The sequence below is a fragment of the Leptodactylus fuscus genome, chromosome 5, assembly GCF_031893055.1.
Source record: "Leptodactylus fuscus isolate aLepFus1 chromosome 5, aLepFus1.hap2, whole genome shotgun sequence".
Classification (NCBI taxonomy): domain Eukaryota; kingdom Metazoa; phylum Chordata; class Amphibia; order Anura; family Leptodactylidae; genus Leptodactylus; species Leptodactylus fuscus.
This window is the reverse complement of record NC_134269.1, coordinates 173071257-173097106: the sequence shown is the minus strand read 5'-3', so window position 1 is coordinate 173097106 and position 25850 is coordinate 173071257. Positions and strand designations below refer to the sequence as shown.

The window sequence follows — 25850 nt, the reverse complement described above, 5'->3', positions numbered from 1 at the left end:
TTTTGAGGGGCCTGGTGATGACGATGCTGGGCCAAAAGCTATTCTTTGTAGTGTGTCAGCCAGTAAGGAACTGAACCACTAAAGAACTGATCCATCAATTCCACAATACACCTTGAGTCTATGTATTAGGATGTCAAGGTCAACTGTGTCAAATGTCACCGAGAGCTCTAAAGAATTAGGATGGTGCATTCACCTCTGTTCCTGATTATGAGCAGGGCATTGAGTACTCATGTGAGTGAATATGCAGAGCTTTTCTTGTAGGGAAGGTTAGAATTTGTAAATTTATCATTTTTTTTCTCACACTTTTCAAAAGAAAATAAATACAGCTTACAATTGCAATATTCTCTCAAGATAAGGACAAAAAAATTACATTTTCTTTAAGGGATATTTCCATCTTAAGTTATCTCCGATATCTGTGCTGACTTCTCAATTTCAATGGCAGTGTAGGAGGCAGTCGAACGTTACACTTCAGCTATCTCTGGGAGTTCCAATGAAATGAACTGAGCAGTAGGGTTCAGCTGATCTTGAGATTTCAGGATCGATTTTAAAACCTGATTTCCGATCATTTTCCATCCGATCCCGATCATGAAATTTGCTTGATCGCCGATCGGGATCCGATCTTTCCCAATCGCTCAACCCTACTGAGCAGAGCACATCGGTCTGACCACCGCTTCGTTCAGCCTTATCTCCTGATCTGTGGGGTCTGAAACCCGGTTGATATTTAAATGGGTAGTCTGATAAGTAATATGTCCCACTATTGTCACATACCTCTGCTCATCCCTTTTATCACAGTAGCAAAGTATCAGCTAAAGCTGTGCATGGGGGGCACATTGTACATTGCAGAACAAGCTAAAGATAAACTGTAGCAGAAATCCAGAGATGAAACTGGTACATATCAACTGAGAGAATAAACATGTGGCTTTTCAACACTGAATATGTTGCTATAATGTACATGGATTGAAATATCTAGCTGCTACTTACAGAAGTACTTTGATGGACAGAAATAGACTTGACGGGCTGATTAGAAGGGCCAGCTCTGTCCTGGGGACCCTTGTGGAACCAGTACAGGTGGTGGGTGACAGAAGGATACTGTCTGTGGTGAGCTCCATGCTGGAGAACAAAGCACATCCCATGTATGTGACCGTGATAGCACTGGGCAGTACTGTCAGTGACCGACTTTCTTCACCCCAAGTGTGAGAAGGAGCAATCAGAGATCCTTCCTCCCAACCGCGGTCAGGCTGTATAATCAACATCAGGCTAAGTGAAGATCACTCCGCACAGAGAACTAAATGATCCTGAGTCTTTCATTTCTTCTTAGTTGCTGTGACTCCTAGTATCTTTTCTAACTGCTATGAGCTTATATGTATTCTTGGTGGGACTATTAAAGGATTATCTTATCTTATTTCACTTTTTGGCATAGTTTTTTTGGAGAATCCGATTCAGACACAAAGTATCCTATATATATATATATATATATATATATATATATATATATATATATACATTGCCAATGGAATGTATAGGGCCATATAAGGTTCTTCCTAAGTAAAGCTACATGGACAGTAAACATTGCTTGCCTCATTAAAAAAAAAAAAAAAAATACTTATTAATGTTGGTCTGGGAAATTTGTATTTTTATACTTTAAGATTGCTGCTTTTACTGTTTCATGGAACAAAATTGAAAGGTTTATCCAAAAGGATAAAACATGTTTAGAAAATGAGTGGAAAAAGCTAAAGAAAACATTTCCTTCACCAATCTTCCACCATTGTCCTTTGGTCCCCGCTGCTCTTGCTCTTGGTCTCAACATGCAGTAAATGTCTCAATCACTGACTGGCTGAGCAGTTTCTCCTCCATCTTAAGAGGCCCCTAAAAGTAAAGAGCGATGAGAGACCTGAGAAGTGTGAAAATAGTAATGGCAGAGGATGAGATTTTTTTTTTTTGCATTTTCAAAAACAAAAGAAAAGTATCGCATTGGATAATTACTAGAGATGAGCAAACAGTGAAATATTCGATATTCGTTATTCGTTTCCAATAGCCGCTCAATATTCGACTATTCGAACAAACATCGAACCCCATTATAGTCTATGAGGAAAAACCGTTTCTTTCAGGGGAAACCACAATTCGACTCAGGAGAGTCACCAAGTCCACTATGAAACCTCAGCAAATGATGTCAACACCCTGGAATGCAACTGGGACAGCAGGGGAAGCATGTCTGGGGGCATCTAACATGCCCAAGTCACTGTATTATGCCACTAATAATGTGGGAGCTGACTTTTTCCCATAGAAATGCATTGACCAGCGTTGATTAGCCGAATGCCATACAGAGTACAGCATTCAGTCAATCAACGCTGGTTCTGCCAGAGGCTCGTCTGTGAGGAGATGGAGTCTAAGATCGGTCCACAGCAGTCTCCATTGTGGTCTGATCTCAGGTATAGCAGAGTTGACACAGCTCTGCTACAGGTGTAGCAGAGCTGTGCGCTCAACACTGCTACATGTGAGATCGGACCACAATGGAGACTGCTGTGGACTGATCATAGACTCCGCCTCCTCACAGACGAGCCTCCGAAAGAAACAGCATTGATTGGCAGAAAGCTGTACACTGTATGGCATTCAGCTAATCAACGCTGGTCAATGCATTTCTATGAGAAAAAGTCAGCTCCCACTCAGCTCTGCTATACTTGACATGTAGCAGTGCTATGTGCTCAACGCTGCTACATCTGAGATGTAGCAGCACTGTGTCAACTCTGCTATACCTGAGATGTAGCAGCGCTGTGTCAACTCTGATATACCTGAGATGTAGCAGTGCTGTGTCAACTCTGCTATACCTGAGATGTAGCAGTGCTGTGCGCTCAACACTGTGTCAACTCTGCTCTCTGCTATACCTGAGATGTAGCAGTGCTTTCTCAACTTTGCTATACCTGAGATATAGCAGTGCTGTACCCTCAACACTGCTGCATTTGAGATCTATCCCTGTCTCACAGTCACATAGTTCACAGTCTCATATGAACCGAATCTGAAATCCACCATTCGTATAAATTGGAGGTCACCTAATTTAGCCAGCCAATTACTTTTTCTGATTTTTTTTCGATGCCTCCGTTGTCGTAGTTCCTGTCCCACCTCCCCTGTGCAGTTATTGGTGCAAAAAAAGCGCCAGGGAAGGTGGGAGGAGATACGAATTTTTAGTGCGTTTGCCTCGTGGTATTCGATTGGAATCGTATATCTCGAACAGCCTGATATTCGCCGTTCGCTCATCTCTAATAATTACTTTAAATATTGCATGTAGATATTCCATAAAGATGATTTTTTTTCTTTGTTTTTATATACATATAGGAATGCCCTAGTGGAGTTGTTAATGAAGATACATTTAAGCAAATCTATTCACAATTCTTTCCTCATGGAGGTGAGTATTTTATATGCTTTACAAGTTATTGACGATTACATTTATTTGCATTAATTACCTGTTGAAAAAATGGTTAAAAATGTAACAAATAAAACTATTTATTCTAAGGCACAACAATATCTAGTACTTGTAAGGCCTGGTTCACATCTATGTTCGGTAATCCGTTCGGGGAGTCCACATGGGGACCCATCACAACATGTTCAACACTAGATCCACTGAGCCTATTATGCCATTGTTCTCAGAAAATATCCACTTATATTCATAGGGTTAAAACATGACGCATTAAAACTAGTTCATGTTATTTCCAACCAATTAGAGGCGTCAGTCACATCCAAAAAGCACAAAGTCTCCTTATAAATTATTCCTAACTAGACAAAAAAACAACAATGCATAGCAATCTCCGCTGCTCGCAACCATGCCTTTGACCCCATGAAATCCGGTATGGGTTTTCTGCATTTCTGATGAGAAATCAGGAAGTCACAGAATTCTAGAACCATTGAAGGATAATTTGTGACTTTCCTCAACGTGACATCGCCATCCTTAGAAACGCTCTGAAAATTGTTCTTGGATTACCACTTGGGATGAATTGTTGTAATAGCATCCTATAAGATTTCAATAGCAAATATAGGGACCGATGAATATGTTTCAGAAATCTGTTTTAGGGAAAAGCCACTCAGTTCTGCCCCCTTTGACTTCACTGGATATTATATATTAGGAAGCTATCCATTACATTGGGATGCCAAGTCAGTATTAAGACTCCTAAACATATTGATGTCATCTCTTAAAGGTCCCTTGTTATTATTGCATATTGCAGTACAATTATTGAACGCCATCTATAGTGTATATTACTGAGTCAGAACCGAGATATATTCCTATATGGTTCATTAGGAGTCAGTGGGGCTCCCTCAGGTTCTCAAGACCTGGCCTCCATACTAGCTGCAGTTACCCTGGAATTTGTAGTAAACCTGTAGACATATTGGCCATACTCATGTTACTGGTATTAATGTGACCCATAGGGCTCGTTCACATCTGCGCCCGGTCTCCGTTCATGCAGGTTTCCGTTTCATGCACAAAACTGAACAGGAGACGGAAAGCTGCAGGACTCTTTGATACTCATTCATTTGAATGGGTTTGAAAGCTGTCCGGCCGTGAGCAGCGGTGAGCGTTTTATGCTCTCCGCCGCGAAACCATTTTTTTTAAAATCGGACACAGAGTCGGACATGCAGTACTCTGTGTCCGATTTTAAAAAACTGGTTTCATGGCGGAGAGCATAAAACGCTCACCAGCACTCACGGGCGGACCCGGTCTGACAGCTTTCCGTCTTCTGCATGCAGAAGACAGGAAGCTCAGAACGGACTCCGGGCGCTAGTGTGAACCCAGCGATACTTGGTTCACATTAATACATGTTCAGTAGAAGCATAGAAGTTGACTAGTGTTAGGGGCAATGTGGTGGCTCAGTGGTTAGCACTGCAACCTTAGGGTGAGTTCACACCTGTGCCCAGTCTCCGTTTTGCAGGTTTCCGTTTTCTGTCGGCAGAAGGCGGAAACCCGGCATTCAGTGTCCACCGGTGAGCGCCCGTGAGAGTCCAAGGCTCTCCACGGCGAAACCGTTTTTTTTTTTAACTGGACACAAAGTCCTGCATGAAGACTTTGTGTGTGGTTGAAATAAAACGGTTTCACCGCGGAGAGCAGAAGACGCTCACGGGCGCTCACCGGTGGACACTTTGCAAACCCATTCAAATGAATTGGTTTGAAGACTGACTGCCGGTTTCCGTCTCCTGTCCAGTTTCTCAGGCAGGAAACGAAATCCTATAAAATGGAGATCGGGCACAGGTGTGAACCCGCCCTTACAGTGTTGGAGTCCTGAGTTCAAATCCTGCCAAGGACAACATCTGCAATAAGTTTTATGTTCTCCCTGTGTTTGTGTGGGTTTCCTCCCATGCTCCAAAGACATACTAATAGGAAAAAATGTAGATTGGGGCTTACAATCTACATTAAAAAAAAAAAAAAAAAGGAAGTTGACTAGTTTTTTTCATTGGTTAAGGGAATATCGTCACTCCATAGGGAGAGACCACCATATAGGTGTGTGGAGTCTTATTAAGCCATGAGCGCTCCACTGCAAAGTAACATGGGAAGAATATGCAAATCTGACTTCCATGATGTAATTAGGATGCCAGTGCCTCAATTATGCACACCAATAGAGGGCGCTGACTGAGGATGTGCAAGTCTGTCTTCCATGATGTAATTAGGAAGACAGAGTCTCAGTTAAAGGGGTATTCCCACCTCACATACTCATCAGTCTTCACTCTTGTAAAATCTTCTTTCTTCCTGGTTTCTTGCATCATTTGGTGGGCGGGGTTTCACGGGCAACCTGCCGTTTAGCCCCGCCCCCAAATTCGCGTGTAGCTACGCCCGCCCATATTGGACTATGAAGTACAGGCAGCAGCAATTCCATTCTGTGTTACATACAGAGGCTGCCTGTCTCTGCCATAATGAACACAACTGAATTAGCTAGCCTGATAACTGGGAGAACAGAAGAAATGAAAGTAGCTCCTCTCCCCTATCTGAGTGCAGGACCTAGGTCACATAGTGTAGACACAGGATTAGCTAGAAACACAGGCTCGCTCCCTGCACTTAGCCCCTCCTCCCTCCTCCCTGAGAGCAGCAGATACATCATTTGACTCAGGAGCAGCTAGGTCAGGGCTGTGGCCACAAAAAATTTAATAAAGTAAGATAGTGGACACACAAAGCAGTTTTGCTGAAGCAATGTATTTAGGAAAAGTCTTACATCCACATTAACAAGCAGTATAGATAGGATCCTTGTCATGGGACAACCCCTTTAAGCAAGCCTATAGAGGGCACTCCCATTAACATCATGCCGACCTTCTCAGAGGCCTTTGTTTGCAATGATGTTGGGATTATACCAGATACAGTCTTCTCAGCCAAGGACAGCTGTTTCGATGTACTTGCATCTCGTCAGCTTGGCGCAGAGAGGACTGATCTGGCAGAGGTTAAAGGGAGCGCCCTCTATAGGCTTGCTTGACTGAGACTCTGTCTTCCTAATTACATCATGGAAGATAGACTTGCACATTCTCAGTCAGCGCCCTCTATTGGTGTGCATACTTGAGGCACTGGCATCCTAATTACATCATGGAAGTCAGATTTGCATATTCTTCCCGTATAGTTTTTTTCCTGTTTAATAATAGCTTATTCTAGGTTTGCAGGACCTCGTCCTTGTCGGAGGGCCAGAACAACGGATAGGTGGACCGCTGTAATAGTGGTTACACATGGACCTTGGCAGACCCTATTGTAAATAATGGGGTCTGTCATATTAAAACTGAAACTGGACTATTTCAGTCAGACATTGAGATGGAGTCACTCCGCTGAAAATGTGAACTAAGCCTTAAAAGGTACCTGAATTTTCCCCAAAATTTAAAATATCTGAAGGATCTTGCTGGACAATCTGTTCTCTGGCTGTATAAGCCATCATACTGCCTGCAAAACATTTTACATTTCTCCCTGAGGCTGGAGGCGCATACAATAAGGAACAATATGCACCTCCATCCATTATTACTACCACTGATTTCTTTACATGTAAATCTAACAGGAGTAAAAGCCCAAGTGAATATAATATATATAATAGGATATTCAGGGACAAGAAATCAACTAACTAAATTAACTAAGTGAACTAATTCTTTGCACTCATCTGGAAGAAGTAATTCATAGGGAATAGAGCTGATTGAATAGTGAAATGTTCGAGATTCGATATTTGTTTTGAGTAGAGCCTCAATATTCGACTACTCGATCGAATATCGAATCCCATTATAGTCTATGGGAAAAAATGCTTGTTTCAGGGGAAATCACTAGAGATGAACAAGTAGTATTTGATTGAGTAGGTATTTGATAGAATACTACGGTATTCGAAATACTCATACTCGTTCGAATACTACTCCTATTCGTAGTAAACATTCGATTCAGAACTAGCGTTGATTGGCCGAATGCTATACACTGTATAGCAATCGGCAAATCAACGCTGGTTCTGCAGCAGGCTCGCCTTTGCTAGTCGGGAGAGCTGGCAGCTTTTAGTTATGCGAGAGCTGACTTTTTCTCATAGGAATACATTGACCAGCGTTGATTGGCCGAATGCTATACAGTGTACAGCATTCGGCCAATCAACACTGGTTCTGCCAGAGGTTCGTCTGTGAGGAGGCGGAGTCTAAGATCGGACCACAGCTGTCTCCATTGTGATATGTATTTTATATTATTTGTAAAAAATAAAAATTTTCTTGAGTAGTAACATATTTTTGTATTTTTTCTCCACAGACGCCAGCATGTACGCTCATTACCTATTCAATGCATTTGATGCCGCACAATCTGGATCAGTAAAATTTGAGGTAAATCGTTATTCAATTAAAATAAATTAAACATAAGAAAATTAGAATCAATGCTTATGGACAGCAGACTTCCATGCTTTGATTTCCATTCTTCTGGTCCTCTGGAAAAACAGATAACGGTTCTAGAAAATGACAAACACGAATGGTAGCATTATTGGGATAGTGTATGGCCATTTTATAAGGATATTGTATTTGGTATTACTTTTTATATGCAGCTTTTGAAATGACCAAAAAAAGCTCTAAAGTTAAGGTGGGATCTTTCCTTTTTTGACAAGGGCCCCGTTTTCTATAAAACCGGCCATCAACTAAAGCATTACCTTTACAGGCACCTTGACAGGCTGGTTAGAAGGGCCAGCTCTGTCCTGGGGAGCCCCCTGGACCCAGTACAGGTGGTGGGTGACAAAAGGATACTGTCAGTGGTGACCTCCATGCGGGAGAATAAATCCCACCCCATGTATGAGATCTTGATGGCACTTAGCAGCACTGTAAGTGACCGTCTGCTTTACCCCAAGTGTGAGAAGGAGCTATCATAGGTCCTTCCTTCCAACCGCGACCAGGCTGTATAATCTACATCAGTCCAAGCGAAGATCACTCCGCACAGAGAACTAATGATTATGATTAGAGATGAGCGAACACCGTTCGATCGAGTACATATTCGATCGAATATCAGGCCATTCGAGGTGTTCGATTCCAATCGAACACCACGAGCCAAACGCCGTAAAAATTCGATTCCCCTCCCACCTTCCCTGGCACTTTTTTTGCACCAATAACTGCGCAGGGGAGGTGGGACAGGAACTACGACAACGGAGGCATCGAAAAAAATCGGAAAATGGAATTGGCGGCTAGAATCAGGTGACCTCCAATTTAGACGAATCGCGGTTTAACATTTGTTTAATTTGGGACTGTGAACTATGTGACTGTAAGACAGGGATAGAGCTACAGGCAGGGTTAGCTAGGGATTACCTTTATTTAGGGGGGGATGTTACTCACCCAGCTCTGTGGGGCTCTATCTGGTCGGGCTCCCTGTCAGCTTGCAATATGCCGGAGCTGCCTTTTTCCCATAGGAATGCATTGATCAGCGTTGATTGGCCGAATGCTGTCCTCTGTATGGCATTCGGCCAATCAACACTGGTCAATGCATTCTTATGTTGAGATGAAGTAGAGCTAGCTGTGCTCAGCCTGGCTACTCCGGACACTGGAGATGAAGCAGAGCTTAGCTCAACAATCCCTCCAACTACTCCTCCTGTCACACACACAGCTCTGCACTACTGCCAACCATCCCTCCAGTTACTCCTCCTGTCACACACACAGCTCTACACTACTGCCAACCATCCCTGCCACTACTCCTCCTTTCACACACACAGCTCTGCACTACTGCCAACCATCCCTCCCGCTACTCCTCCTGTCACACACACAGCTCTGCACTACTGCCAACCATCCCTCCCGCTACTCCTCCTGTCACACACACAGCTCTACACTACTGCCAACCATCCCTCCAGCTACTCCTCCTGTCACACACACAGCTCTTCACTACTGCCAACCATCCCTCCAGCTACTCCTCCTGTCACACACACAGCTCTTCACTACTGCCAACCATCCCTCCAGCTACTCCTCCTGTCACACACACAGCTCTTCACTACTGCCAACCATCCCTCCAGCTACTCCTTTACATGTGAGTTTAGAGAGCCTACCCTACCCTAGTGGGGGAATAAGATAGGTAGTCCGCTATAATTCATGCATGGCTTACAGTTAATAACTTTTTATGGCTACCACTTTTAAGTAATGTCCTGTATTTTTTGTAGGATTTTGTAGCAGCATTGTCAATATTGTTAAGAGGATCAATTCATGAAAAGCTGAGGTGGACTTTCAATCTCTATGATCTAAACAAAGATGGATACATCAACAAAGAGGTATTTTATTATTTTATGTTAATTTAACTGCTATTAATCATACGGTAGGTTTACACTGCCTTTCTGTAATGTCTGTTGCTCTCATCCATCACTGGATGGATATTATGTGACTGATGCTGACAGATCCCACTCATTCATCCTTAAGTAAAAACATAACGCTTTCTTTCATCATGTTTTGTACTTTTGTGATAATGGAACATGTTATATGTAATGCATGCAGGACTTCTTCTTCTATTACAAAACTAAAAATAAAAGGAAGAAAGCTTTTATCATGTTTTTGACTTTGGCATCAATACAAACGGATGCAGACAGAGGGAGATCATCTGTGTCTGCCATTCCACTACCGCTAATGTCCATTGCTCTCATCCTATATCGAATGAAAGCAACGGACATTCATAACAATAGTGCGAACGTCGTAGAAACTGTGAGCTAGAGTCTTACCCAAACCCTTCTAGGAGCAGGCGCTGATCTCACAAAAATGAGTATCTAGAATGATAGACAAACTTTTTTTTATTTTTTGGACCTTAATAGAGGTGGATGAGTTGAATTTAAAGCCACATGTTCTGTGTTTGCATAGTGTACATGTGCCAGTTTTTGATATTTTTATTTTTGCAGAGTTAAACAATTGCATAAGAAAAGTTAGTTCTTAAACTAAAAAATTAAATAAGAATCAAACACTGACAAACTCGAAATACTATAATGACCAAAAGTGGGCACAACAGGGGAATAAAAAAATTGAACAAACTATACACACATACAATATATATATATATAATGGGGTCTGCATGAGTCATGTGGAAAGGAAAGTTTTCATGAATTACTTTTCGCTCCACATGTTCCACGCTGACACCGCTCAGAAAACACACGGGCCCCATTATAGTCTATAGGGTCTGTGTGCTTTCATAAGCTCACCGCTTGTCAATGCGTTTGGTATTCCGGTCCCCATGCGGACTCCCCGAACGGAATACTGAATGTAGATATGAACCAGGCCTCCAACTCAAAAACATCCACCGAATCCGCTCCTTCCTCACCCCTGAAACTACTAAGATGCTCGTCCAGGCCCTCATAATCTCCCGCTTAGTCTACTGAAACACCCTTCTCCATGGACTCCCAGCTAACACCCTCGCCCCCCTCCAGTCCACCTTAAACTGTGCTGCTCGATTAATTCACCTCTCCCCCCGATCTTCATCAGCTGCTCCCCTCTGCCAGTCCCTCCAATGGCTACCTATAGCCCAGCGAATTGAGTTTAAGCTACTAACGTTAACATACAAAGCCATCCACAACCTGTCTCCTCCATATATCTCTGACCTAATCTCCTGCTACCTGCCCACACGTAACCTCAGATCCTCCAATGACCTCCTACTCTGCTCCTCACACAACCACCTCCAAGATTTCTCCCGTGCATCCCCCATACTCTGGAACTCCTTACAAAGACATATAAGACTGACCCCCACAATCACAGGCTTCAAGAAGGCCCTGAAGACTCACCTATTCAAGAAGGCCTACAACCTCCAATAACACTATCACCACACCACCATCTGTACTGTCTCCCCCTCTCCATCTGTCTCTACCCCCTTCCCCCATAGATTGTAAGCCCTCGCGGGCAGGGCCCTCTACCCAATGTGCCAGTCGGTCATTGTTAGTATTATATCTACCTGTATATTTTGTGTACTGTATGTATCCCCCAAATGTAAAGCACCATGGAATTAATGGTGCTATATAAATAAACAACAATAATAATAATACTTGCTCTGGTGCCTTCCCAATGGTGGCACTGGATCAATTTTTCTTTCTTTTTTTTTTTTTTTTTGTCATGAAGGAGAACTTCTATGCATATTCTTTCCCCAGAAATTCTTGGCAAAACATTTAGCGTGCATAAATATTTGTATTCACTGCTTTGTGTGTGTTCTGTAGAACAATTCTGAGAACCATTAATGCATTGTGCATATCCATTTACTTACAAGACTTATAAGACTCCCATCTCTCACTTTCTATGTACCTACATCTATCTATACTCATTTTAGTATGTTTTAAACAGGAAATGATGGATATAGTTAAAGCCATATATGACATGATGGGAAAATATACCTACCCTGTACTCAAAGAAGATGCCCCTAAGCAGCATGTGGAATTATTTTTTCAGGTTAGTATGTATTCTCTCTGACTTAACTGTATTCAGATCATAAGCTGAGATCACTGTGATGGTAGCCGATATAACATGAAATGATCATTGGATGTAAAATGTATTATCACGGGCGGGTTCACATCTGCGCCCGATCTCCAGTTTAGGCAATCCGTCCGGTTTCCGTCTTCTGCCCCGCGAAACTGGACAGGAGACGGAAACCCGGCGGTCAGCTTTCAAACCCATTCACTTGAAACCTTTAAACACGTCTCCCTACCTGTCATAATAGAGGCGTGCTGTGATGTATCAGACAGTCATGCCCTTTCTTAATCCTTGGTTGAACTTCATGGACAAGTCTTTTTTCCACCGTACTATGTAACTATGTAAGACACACAAGATGTCCCGCTGCAAGGCTGCTAGATGCCAGCTGTGTTATACAGCCCTCACTGCTGGAGTCGGAGTCTAACAGATTAACCCTATACATGCCGCAATGAGACAGGATCTACTAAAATGTACAATACAACATATCAAAATATGGTGAGCACATGCCATGAGAAAGGAGGGAATAGGTTGTGAGAGAGGGGTGTCAAGGGGAACAGTCTATACTTGAAGGGAGCGGGAAGTAGTTTGTGAAACAGGCTCTGGGGAGCAGGCTGTAAGAAACAAGGAATCATTGAAAGCAGATTGCTTAACCACGGACATAGAGACAGTGTGTATGAGAGAGGAAACCATAAGAAGCAGCCGCTGCGAGAGAGGAGATTCCTGTCCTTTCTAGTTTCAGGCTTCCTTGTACAAGGTCAGTTCTGAAGTCTGAAGTGGAAGTTATACAACATTATCCCTATTTTTGCTTTTGACTAGGAAGGATACTGACATTAACATATTTACTACACAATGAATGCAACAATAACCCCTTCTATGCCCTAATCTACCAGGGATAGTGACAATAACCCTTTCTCCACCCTAGACCACCAGGGAAGTATATATTAAAAGGGTTTTCCAGCCCCAGAAAATTAAGTGTGTAAGTGCCTAATAGGGGCATGTTAAAATAATCAAATACTACAAAATGGAGATCCATGCAGACTGTGCACTGGAGCAGTGGAGGATCATGTAAGTAACCTTTTTACAGATTTCTATTAGCCGCTTATATACAGAGTGCGGCAATATAACTTCCTTTTTTGAAATGCGCGCCATTATGGTGCTAGAGGTCATGTTGCCAATATGCGTTGGAACAGTGAGAAGCGTGCGTTTGCTGTCGAGGCTAACTTTTCGAACCGATGTTCTGTGATCGCAACCCAGCGCACTTTCCGAAGTCGCTTCAATATACCCCTGTTGGGCCCTGTCCCAGACCAGAAATCAATTGTTACATGGGTCACTACGTTCAGACAAATCACAAACAAAACTTTAGAATCACGCCTCTCAAATGAGACTACTCCCACCCCGCAGGGCCGACAATTGCCCAGGGTCCCAGCACATGCAGGGGCCTCCTGGTGGTGGAATACTTTCCCTATGTCACAAGGACACCATGTGCAGTTGCAGCAATGGCTAATGCAGAGAAGCCAGCACAGGAGCTGTAGGTATTGAAAGAGGAAGCGTCCATTCAGTGCTCTCAAGATGGTTCCCCCCCACCTTTGTCTGGCTGGCCTCTGCCCACCCTGAGAGTGGGCTGAGGAAAGCTCAGGAGGCGGAGCTTATTGCTATACAGATCAAGGACCCTGCTGAGCTCCTGCCATCTGTGTCCTGCACAGAAGAGAAGTAGCAGAGGGGAGCTCTGAGCAAAGTGAAAGTAAAGAACACAAGGTACATGCTGGAATTACTATTCCTATTACTATCAGGCATTTGGGCTTATTAATTTAGTTTTAGTAACGCTATGTACCTCACATTCACCAGTTAAGGACCGCTGGCTGTAAAATTACGTCCAGCAATCCTGGTCGCTAAAGACCAGCCTATTGTAAAAATACGGCCGGTCTTCAGAGACCTCCTTGGTGGGGGGTGGGGTGCAGTCCGACTGGACGTTTTAACCCTTTCGATCACGACGTGAAACATCACGGCGTGATTGAAAGGGATCCGCCAACAGTCCGGTGATATCGGCACCCTTCGCAGCGAGATCGGGGGGTGCCGATATCAGTAAAAGGCAACCTGGGGTCTGGCCAGTGACCCCAGGCTACCCGGAGCCCCCACATACCTTGTGATCCTGCCAGGACCTTCTGACGTCAGGCTGTACGTCTGCACAGCCTGACATCCTGCTACTGTCTCACATTGCATACTATATCAGCAATCAAAGTATTGCTGATTGAAGTGTCCTAAAGGGACACATGAAAAAGTGAAAAATAAAATAAAGTGTATGAAAGAAAAAAAAAAGTCGTAAAGCCCCCAAATCCCTTTTTCTCTATAGAAAATGAATGATATCAAAAAAGCACTAAAAATTTATAAAAAGAATCCATATTTGGTATTGCCGCATCTGTAACAATCTGTACAATCAAACTGAAATAATATTTAATGTACACGGTGAACGCCAGAAAAAAAAAAAACGGAAAAAACCTGCCAGAAGTAATGATTTTTCACCATCTCACCTTATAAAATATAAGGTATTAGAAGGTCGAGGTCTGCGCTCACTGGTAAGTCTTGTGTAACAGCCAAGAGTCGATACAATGGTGAAATAATAAATGGTGGATTTATTGAAAAAATATAGCACGACGCGTTTCGGACCACCACGGGTCCTTTCTCAAGTGCAGATTTTAATGCCCCGTAGTCTTGAAATGGTGAGCGTCACCCAGGAGTCGCTGATGCAAGAGATGTTATCCCCGTAGATAACTTGTCCTCAATGGAAAACTTCAAATAGTGTCTCCCAGCACAAGGACAGACTCCGAAGTTGTTCTTAATAAAACTTAGCTTTTATTATTTTTTTTAGCATACAGCTGGTTAAAATTACATTAGTGGCGGTGGGGTCGATAGACCAAAGTCTACGCGTTTCAGAGCATTGGCTCCTTATTCATGCTCGGTGGTCCGAAACGCGTCGTGCTATATTTTTTCAATAAATCCACCATTTATTATTTCACCATTGTATCGACTCTTGGCTGTTACACAAGACTTACCAGTGAGCGCAGACCTCGACCTTCTAATACCTTAACTTTTCTCTCCGGTCCTCCGGTGTTTTCGTTGGTTCTGCAGCCACTCCCACCTGGAGTTTTCGCTATATATGTGACAATAAGGACACATACTCTTCAGGTGAGAGGTCTACTGGTATTACCTACTGTTATTTTTATTTTTCGAAATTGGCATTAATACTACGCTTAGAGCGCTCGGTGTCTCTCTTTTTCTTTTTACCTTATAAAATATGCTATAAAAAGTGATCAAAAAGTCATATGCACCCGACAATAGTACTAATAAAAAGCACAAATTGTCCCGCAAAAAATAAGTCCTCAACCAACACTGTGAACCGAAAAATAAAAATGTTACGCCTCTCAGGAGATGGCGATGCAAAAAACATTGATTAATGTCCCCAAATGTGTTTTTCCTCTGCAGAATTAGTATCGCATAAAAAATACTATAAATGAGGTATCACCATAACCGTACCAACCCGCAGAATAAAGGGAACATGTTACTTATACTGTACGCTGCATGGCGTGAAATTAAAAAGGAAAACTCAATGCCAGAATTTTTTTTTTCTTTAATCCTGCAAAAAAGAGTTAATAAAATGTATTTAATAAGTTGTCGGCACCCAAAAATGGTGTCATTACAAAATGCATCTCATCCCGCAAACAATAAGCCCTTATATGTCACCAGAAAAATAAAGAAAATATAGCATCTAGCAATGTGAAGACAAAAACCTGCCAAATTGCCAAATCATTAGAACACAACTGGCTGCATCAGGTAGAGAATATATAAGCTGTGGGAGCGAATATCAGGGGACACCCCAGATTTACAGCTTATGAGGGAACAGACACCAGAAATGACCCCCAAAGTGACCCCCAGAGTGACTCTCCCAATCATAGGAGCTACTGGGACATAGTAGGGAATGTGGTGTTTGCAATGTACTCCGCACAGCTTATATATTCCCTCTTCGCCATCTGCTGTGCAGTCACGTCTGGGATACTAATACTCACTACACCCCCTGATACATTCTTTGAGGGGTGCAGTTTTCAAAATGGGGTCACTCTTTTGGGGAATCCACTTTTCTGGTACTTTACAGGCTCTACAAACATGAAATGACGTCCAGATACCAAACATCTGAATATGTACTCCAAAAACCACATTGCGCTCCTTCCCTTCTGCGCCCTGCTGTGTGCCCAAACTGCAGATTATGCCACATAACGTACATAATGTCATATGTGGGTATAAACTGATATTAGGGCACAGCCGGATACAGAACGGAAGAAGGGTTATTGGGTTTTTGCAGCAGAGGGGAATCTGGTAGTAAGTGGCTGACATGACAGTATATAGTCCTGGTATAGCGGTTAGTGGGTATTTAGTCCTGGTATAGTGATCAGCGGGTGACGTGACAGTATTTAGTCCCAGTATAGCGGTCAGCGGGTGATGTGACAGTATTTAGTCCCAGTACAGCTGTCAGTGGCTGACTTGACAGTATTTAGTCCCGGTATAGCTGTATTTAGTCCCGGTATAGCGGTCAGTGAGTGATGTGACAGTATTTAGTCCTGGCATAGCTGTCTGTGGCTAACATGACAGTATTTACTCCGGGTATAGCGGTCAGCGGGTGACGTGACAGTATTTAATCCCGGTATAGCGGTCAGCAGGTGATGTGACAGTATTTAGTCCCAGTATAGCAGTCAGTGGCTGACATGACAGTATTTAGTCCTGGTATAGCTGTCAGTCCTGGTATAGCTGTCGAATTAACAGAATGTGACTATATTGTATTCACAATATTTTCATTATTTGGGGCCCCACTTTTAATTTTGCCCGGGGACCTATTTTGCCTAAAATTGGCCCTGGTTGCACCATAGGTTTTGACACCTCTTTAGTTTGATTTCTAATTTTATACAAGGCCCTGTGTCTTCTGTATTCGGTGGTTCTTGGTGACCCAGTCTTCAGTCTTCTTTGAGGTAGTATGATGTTTATAGAAGGGAGGACACACAATGTTATTGTCCCTATCACAGAGACTGACCCCCATAACACTTAGGAAAAGAGCCGACATTATAACATGGAGTTATGTGTCATTATTATTATTTATTTATATAGCACCATTAATTCCATGGTGCTTTACATTTGGGGGATACATACAGTACACAAAATATACAGGTAGATATAATACTAACAGTGACCGACTGGCACAGTGGGGTAGAGGGCCCTGCCCGCGAGGGCTTACAGTCTATGGGGGAAGGGGGTAGAGACAGAAGGAGAGGGGGGAGACTGTACAGATGGCAGTGAGGTGACAGTGTTATTGGGGGGTGTAGGCCTTCCTGAATAGGTGAGTCTTAAGGGCCTTTTTGAATCCTGTGATTGTGGGGATCAGTCTTATGTGTCTTGGTAAGGAGTTCCAGAGTATGGGGGATGCACTGGAGAAATCTTGGAGACGGTTGTGTGAGGAGCGGATGAGAGTAGAGCGGAGTAGGAGGTCATTGGAGGATCTGAGGTTACGTGTGGGCAGGTAGCGGGAGATTAGGTCAGAGATATATGGAGGGGACAGGTTGTGGATGGCTTTGTATGTTAGCGTTAGTAGCTTGAACTCTGTTCGCTGGGCTATGGGTAACCAGTGGAGGGACTGGCAGAGGGGAGAAGCCGATGAGGATCAGGGGGTGAGGTGGATTAAGCGAGCAGCGCAGTTTAAGGTGGACTGGAGGGGGGCGAGGGTGTTAGCTGGGAGTCCATGCAGAAGGGTGTTGCAGTAGTCTAGGCGGGAGATTATGAGGGCCTGGACGAGCATCTTGGTAGTTTCCGGGGTGAGGAAGGAGCGAATTCGGTGGATGTTCTTGAGCTGGAGGCGACAGGAGGTATTGAGGGTTTGAATATGTGGCTTGAAGGATAGGTCAGAGTCCAGGGTTACCCCAAGGCATCGGGCCTGTGGGACAGGGGTAAGAGGGGTTCCATTAACTTTGATAGATGGGTCGAGTGGAGGGGCCATACAGGAAGGGCTGAAGATGATAAACTCTGTTTTTTTTGCATGTTGAGTGTCATCTGTCCAAAACCCTGCAGCAACTGCCACCATGTATGTAGATAGTGCACTTTATTATATACTGGATCAGCAGCTGAGTCTAGTTCTGGATTACTGAGGGGCAGCGATCTTTCTCATAATGGCCAATGTGTAAGGAGAGAGTCAGACAGAAGAAAAAAAAAACACAATATAGATTCTTTTTCTTTTTTTTATTGAATAGCAATAAGCAACATTGTAATAAAATTATAACTGGCTCTTTAATATACTATAAAATGGGTGACAGTGACTCTCAGGTCAGGCCGGTGCAGACTACAGAACTTGCTGCATTCTGATCACCATGTCCTGAGATGAAAGCCATCCGACCCAAAGATCCAGAGGAAGGCGAAACAAACTCCCCGGAGCGTTATACCTCAGGGGGGCAAAAAATTCCTTCCTGACCCCAGATGTGGCGATCAGATTTCTCCCAGGATCCCGACTGTCCTGCTGCATATTGCTCTTATATATTTTGTATATTGTTATTTGCTGTGGAGAGCTGACCCTGCAAGGAAAGAAAGAGACATCCTGCCCCTAAGAGCTTACAATCTAATATAATACACATTCTGCCATCAAGAGCTTACAATCTAATACATTACACATCCTGCCCCTAAGAGCTTACAATCTTATATAATACACGTCCTGTCCCTAAGAGTTACACTTTACTGTACAAGTAAGGGGGCTTTCACACTTATATACTTTTTTTTTCCTATCAGTGTGTCTTTTGGAATATGGGATGGAAATCCATGCAAACACAGGGAGAACATACAAACTCCTTGCAGATGGTTTTTTGCCCTTGGTGGGATTTGAACACCAGTGCTGCAAGGCTGCAGTGCTAACCACTGAGCCACCGTGTGGTCCCCCGGGTTTCTGTCTCCTGTCCAGTTTCGCTGGGGCTGAAGGCGGAAACCCGGTGGAATGCACAAACTGGAGTACGAGTGCAAGTGTGAAAGCTCCCTAAGCAATAAATACAATATAATGGTGGTATTGGCCATCTTCAATGACGTCCGGGACGTCACATGACCCGGGACACAGGCCCCAGTAATGTAACGTCAGGGAGAGTCACAGAAGTAGGCCTGAAGCCTGCCCAGAGAGGTAAGTAACACGTTTTTTTATGTAACCTTACCTCCCCTTGACCTCCAATCATTATACTCGGGGGTCTGAAAAGACCCCTGAGTATAATAATAGTGTTTGTGGTGCTTGCAGTGTCACTTACCGATCCCGGCCCCTGCCAGGATCGGTAAGTAAATAGGTAAGTAACTCCAGCCAGTAACGGCCTATTAAGAAAAGAAAGAAAACGCAGCAGTAGTGGCTGTCGCCGGGCCCCTAATGTCCCGGGCCCTGTGGCAGCCGCTACCCTGGTAGTTACGCCACTGATGAGGATACAGCAGTGATCTGCACTATAAATCCTCATGTACATGGCACTGCCACAGATTGTAAAAGTTTTCACACTGATTTCAGCACAATTTCTGTGTCAGTATCAGTGTGATAAAACTTGCTATTGCCCCCCCCCCCCCCCATAATTTCCAATAAGAAACCACGGCAATGATCATATGGTGCAGATTTTCCATGCACAGAATTGATTTCCTGTGTCATGGGAAAAAGAGCAGCCGGTTCGGTTCTATCTTGATGCAGATTCAGCAACAAAAATAGCGCTGAAACCGCAGCGAGTGATCGCACACAAATTAGCCCAGTAATCAGGTGAAATCTACAAAGATTCCTGCCGCAGGTTCCATGGCAAAAATACATCTTGGGTATGAATTTACCCAACAAAATTAGGAAAATGTTCCTGAAGACTGTGCGAAGGATAGAACCAATATGATTGTAATCCTCCATTTGACGTTTGCATTGGGAGATATATAGTACCTCTAATGGGAGGCTATCATGTATCACACTGTATAGCTATACAATGTGATAAGTCGTCTATAGGTTTCCATACCTCCCTACCCCTGTAAGGCCGGGTTCACACGTGGAATTTTTTTATTTTTTATTTATTTATTTATTGGAATTTTTTGTGCTTTTTGGAGAGACAAAAATACAGAGCCCAGATGTGCACATTTTGTGTAATAGCAGGTCAAGTAACATCATCCTGACAATCTGCATGAAAGAAGAAAGGGCTTCTTACTGAAATTTTTTGGGGCAAATGGTTCAATTCTGTACTTCACCAAACCCCCAGTCATACCATGTGTGAACGAAGCCTTAGCATGGAGAGGAGAGCCACCTACCTGGCCATACCGTCCTCTTCAAGCAATCAAGCTCAAGTGACCCAAGATGATGCCAGTCCACAACTTTACACATTCTATACCCATTGTGATGTCATGTGGAATCTGTGATGTCACCTGCCTTGTGATGTCACCATAACTGCCACTGCTCTTTATGTATCATGTTTACCACATTAGGATGAGTTTTATTAATAAAATGGAAAGGAGAGGGTTAATTACAGCCGGTGACCCTTTTTAAACTCTCCTGTCCTGTGTTTAGTATCTATTATATTGGGCTGTATTCACACTATGGTTGTGTTGTTTTGATGCCAGAATGATGTATATACAATGTATATCTATCATATGGTGTAACTATATAAATATCACAGTCATTCACTGACTCTCACCCAGCCCTGGCTAATACAGTTTATCTTTATATGCCCGTAATGTGGTTGAATTTTCTGTGTATATTTTACATTTAACCCTATGGGGCAGATTTATTTATATAGTCTAAAAGTAAAACTGTCTTTGTTGCTCATAGCAACCAATCACAACACAGCTTACATTTTGTATTCATCTTCTGAAAAGTGAAACCGACTCTGTGATTGGTTGCTTTGCCAACTAAGACAGTTTTGCTTTTAGACCATTCTCGTATATGTCAGAAAATCCTATATACAGCTACACACATAAGGCCGACTGATCAAACCATTTGAAACAGAAACTGTCTTTGTTGTCTATAGCAACAATCACAACGCAGCTTTTAATATTCAGAAACAAATTCACATCTGCGTTCCGTGTGAACGGAAAACCAAACACATTGATAAGCGTTGAGCTTATGAAAGCACACTGACCCCATAGACTATAATGGGGTCGGGTCCATGTGTTTTCCTCGCGGTGTCCGCACAAATCATGTGGAGAGAAAAATACTTCATGAACTACTTTCCTCTCTGCATGACTCGTGCGGACACAGCGCTGAAAACACACAGACCTTATTACAGTCTATGGGGTTTGTGCGCTTTCATTGCTCAACGCTTGTCAATGCGTTAGGTATTATGTTCATTCGTGCGGGCAGTGCACGGCAAGCCCATGGGACCCCATTACAGTCTATGGGGCCCGTGCGCTTGAACTGCACAGTGCTTGTAGTTGCACTTGTATTCGGTCCGTAGGGACAGAACACATCAGCATATGTGAACCAAGCCTAAAAGACATTAAGAAGACCCCTGTAAGTACCAGTGATAGGCACTGCAGCACATCGAATTAACAGAATGTGACTACATTGTATGTACAATATTTCATTATTTAGGGCGCCATTTTGTCTAAAACCGGCCCTGCCACCCCGCTACGACCTCGCGCATTTCAAAAAAGGAAGTTATGTTGCCACAACTGGTGCTTGGTTTTCTGGGGCTGGAACTCCTTTTAATTCCTTCTCTGCCCTAGACTGCAGGGATAATACCATGAACCCTCTAACTCAGGGGTAGGGAACGTACGGCTCTCCAGCTGTTGCAAAACTACAACTCCCAGCATGCATACTTGCTCTGCTGTTCTTGGAACTCCCATGGAAGTGAGTGGAGCATGTTGGGAGTTGTAGTTTCACAGCAGCTGGAGAGCCGAAGGTTCCCTACCCCTGCTCTAACTACAACAGCTACTTGTGGCAAATTCATTGATGTTCTATTTACTGTTGTTTGGAATCATCCAATTTAGAAGGGATTGTGCCGGGACCCTTTCCCATTAACTAGCTACAAAGGCTTAGAGGGACCATTGGTCACCGGGTTTATCACCTGCCGCTTGTGAAAGCAGAAAACATTCATTGGAATTTCACCTCATGGTAAATTTTTATTACCATGCAGTGTCTATGCAATAAGCGTTGGGTCTGTTACTGTATATATGCAGTAAGCTTGGTTGGGTCCGTCATTTCTTGTATATTTTCTTAGTATAAGTTTATTTATTCGCTGCATACTTCATTTATTAATAACAACAGATGTCAATGTGGAGGAAGAATGTGCAGATAAGTGTTCTTTGGTAGAAAAAGGAAAAACTTGCTCTAGTTCCACCCTCTAGTGCTCCTTATAGATCAGTGCTTGCTATTGCAAAAACCTAGTCACAAGATATAGAATTAAAACCAAGACAGAATATCTTCTCCAAAGGGATGCGAGACCCCTCCAAAAATAAAAAATGTATTTGCATGGGGGTTATTTTATAGTTTGAATATCCTTACCATATTTTTTTATATTGATGATGCTAACATCTATCACAAACGTTAGGCCTTGAACATTTTTGAATGTAATAGTTTGGGCCAGTTATGTCTATTATCCAAGTATAAATCCTACTAATATTATAAAGGTGAAAGTATGTTTGTTTGGATGTTTGTGTGTTTGGATGTTTGTTCCTCAATCACACCTACATGGGCGAACGGATTTGTCTGAAAATGCGCACATACATACCTTGGGATTGAACGATAGGCTACATGGAATTCCCGTACACCACTGAAATTCACTCCCGTGCCCGGTGCTTCTCACGGTTCAATTCGCTGCAGGACCTGGCACGCTGTAGGACCTGGGATGACGTCATCCCAGCCCCATCAACACCTCACCTCACGAGTTATCGTCCTCCCACCGTCCACACCAACATGGCGTCTCTGAGAGGTCCGGAGCGTCCTGCACAAGGGCTTCTACTCTGGTGCAGTGAGTCCATACGCTGCCCCACCTTGGTGGCCTCCCAACGGGACCGCAGTACTCTACCGCGGCCGGACAGGGGGTCTCCTGCGCCGTACGCTGCAACGCTGGTGCGGCCAGCTGTCCTGCAGTGTCTGCCGTCTCTGGACACTACAAGTTGGTGCACGGGAAGCCCCGGCTGTGGAGAGGCCGGGGCCACAGGTTGGTAGGGGGAAAGGGGACACACGGTCGGCAGGGTCTGGTGGGGGAAAAAGGGGGCATGGGGTAAGACGGGGAAAGGGGGCATGGGGTAGGAGGAAGAAGTGACCAGATAGGGGAGCGGGTAGGGACAAAGGGGGGTGACGGGCGCCAGGAGGGAGAGGAGGTAAACAGTTCCAGCAGGCCGCAGGGTGGGCCCCGAGGGTCCATGGACCCACAGGTGTAGGAAGGGCCCGCTGCGGACACAAGGCAAAGGAACAAGCCTGCGCACCGCTCCAGGTGGGTCCCGCAGGGAGTCAGGGTTCCATGGACGAAGTTGCGGATAAAAGCTAGTATACACATAATAGTAAGATAACTTCTCAAAGAATACACATATTATATGATGAGGCAGATAGGATGGTCTGTGACCTATTTTCCTCTATTTTTCTGGTACGGAGAATTAGTAAATCATGTTTCAAATAAATATTTATATTTTTTTTTAGAAAATGGACAAAAATAAAGATGGCGTTGTAACCTTGGATGAATTCATTGAGTCATGTCAAGAGGTAAGATATTATTTTGCAATACTAAGCCTTATAAGGGTTGTCCTACAATTAAGCTATTACTTTGCATGTAGGTAACTCAGAACTTCGTAAAGAAAGATTTTGGGGTTCAGAAAGGAACTCAGATATAGTGGAGAGGTTCTGGGACTCAAATAATAGTTATGGCTGCTTGTGAGAAGTATTTTGATATGCAATAGAAATAAAATCATGGATCGTTTCAGTCTCTGTTGGACCTTCCTCAGATAATCAGATTGCCAAAGCAAAAGGAGCGAATAAGATTAAAGGGATCCTATCTTTCAAACACTTTTTTTTCTGAGTAATACGTCGGAATAGCCTTAAGAAAGGCTATTCTTCTCCTACCTTTCGTTGTCTTCTCCGCGCCGCCATTCCGTAGGAATCCCGGTTTTTGTTGGTATGCAAATGAGTTCTCTCGCAGCACTGGGGGCGTCTCCAATGCTGCGAGAGAACTCTCTCCAGCACTGCCTCCATCTTCGTCAGCAGCGTCCTCTTCATCCTCTTCTTCCGGTGCAGGTTTCAGACTTCTAGGCCTCAGGCAGAGCAGACTGCGCATTCCCACAGGCCACAAGAAAATGGCCACTTACACAATATTGTAAGCGGCCATTTTCTCGTGGCCTGTGGGCATGCGCAGTCTGCTCTGCCCGAGGCCTGAGACCTAGAAGTCTGAAACATATGCCGGAAGTCTGTGCTGCGAGAGAACTCATTTGTATACCGACAAAAACCAGGATTCCTTGGGGCCACATGGTGGCTCAGTGGTTAGCACTGCAGCCTTGCAGCGCTGGAGTCCTGGTGTTCAAATCCCACCAAGGGCATAAAACCATCTGCAAGGAGTTTATATGTTCTCCCCGTGTTTGCATGGATTTCCATCCCATATTCCAAAAAAGACATACTGATAGGGAAAAATGTACATTGTGAGCTCTATGTGGGGCTCACAATCTACATTTAAAAAAAAAAAAAAAAAAAAACGGGATTCCTACGGAACGGTGGTGCAGAGAAGACAACGAAAGGTAGGAGAAAAATAACCTTTCTTAAGGCTATTCCGACGTGTTACTCAGAAAAAAAAATGTTTGAAAGATAGGATCCCTTTAATGGCAGGCCTGTGGGTAGCAGGACCGCCATTACTCCATTACCTGATTTTGTTTGGATTGCAAATCAATCTTCTCACAAAAGGCCATAACTATTATTTCAGTGGCATGCATTGAGATTAGTAGACAAAAAATTCTGGTACTCAAAGTGGCTTCCAAAACAGATCCAAAAATTAATTAATCCACAACAAAAGAAAAACGTTTTGGTCCAGACACAGACCTTCATCAGTTTATCGGATGAGGGGTGTATAGGCCCCGTGAGGTAGATGTGGTTTCCATACTATGGCCAACCCCTTTAAGGTAGTCCTGTTTATTTAAATGCCGGGTGTTGTGTGGCTTATCTATCATATTCTTGATAACGGCAGTTGTAGGTACAATGCTGTATCCCTTTCAGGTTAATGGTACATGAATAGTCACTAAATGGAGGGTGGAACAATTGTCACTACAGTAGGTCTATGGAGTCTAGGCCTGACATCTAAAGGAACAAGGCAACACGGTAGTCAGGAATAGCCAGGGGTTGAGACTAGGAGAACTACTAGTACCAGACGAGGCAAGAGGGATCCAAGGTTCAACAATGAAATCCAAAGCACAGAATAAGGGATATATCTATTAGATCTGGGATCAAAACCTAAGCTAAGCCTCATTCACATCTGCATTTGGATTCCGTCCGGGGGAGTCCGCATGAGGACCCCACCGAACGGAATATTGAATGCAACTGCAAGCGATGTGCCAGTGAAAGCACACGGACCCCATAGACTATAATGGGGTCCATATGCTTGCCACCAGATCTCCGCAGGGATCATGTGGACAGGAGGGTAGTTCACAATCTACTTTCCTGCTTGCAGTTGTGTTCAGTATTCTGTTCAGGGGGTCCCCATGCGGACTCTGTGAAAGGAATGCCGAACTCAGATGTGAACGAGGGGTAATAGATCTGGGATAAAAACCTAGGGGTCAGCATGGTGGCTCAGTGCTTAGCCTTGCAGCGCTGGAGTCCTGGGTTCGAATAGCTCCAGGAACAACACCTGCAAGGAGTTTGTATGTTCTCCCTGCATTTGCATGGATTTCATCGCATTCTACAAAGACACATTTGCTATAAAGCCCTTTCCCTTGTTCTGCACCTCGCTCACCAAGGAGGGGACATCTTTGCCCGACCTATTCATAATAACTGT

General features: G+C 43.7%; 1 protein-coding gene across 2 annotated transcripts in view; it reads left to right on the top strand.

Annotated features, from left to right (window-relative positions):
• Positions 1-25850, top strand: part of KCNIP1 (potassium voltage-gated channel interacting protein 1) — a 117872-nt gene that overhangs the window by 91386 nt on the left and 636 nt on the right. For both annotated transcript variants that reach the window (XM_075274762.1, XM_075274761.1), the window contains 5 exons: positions 3331-3400; positions 7724-7794; positions 9597-9704; positions 11743-11847; positions 23519-23581. In XM_075274762.1, coding sequence (XP_075130863.1) covers positions 3331-3400; positions 7724-7794; positions 9597-9704; positions 11743-11847; positions 23519-23581 — 417 coding nt within the window. The remainder of the gene's footprint in view (positions 1-3330; positions 3401-7723; positions 7795-9596; positions 9705-11742; positions 11848-23518; positions 23582-25850) is intronic.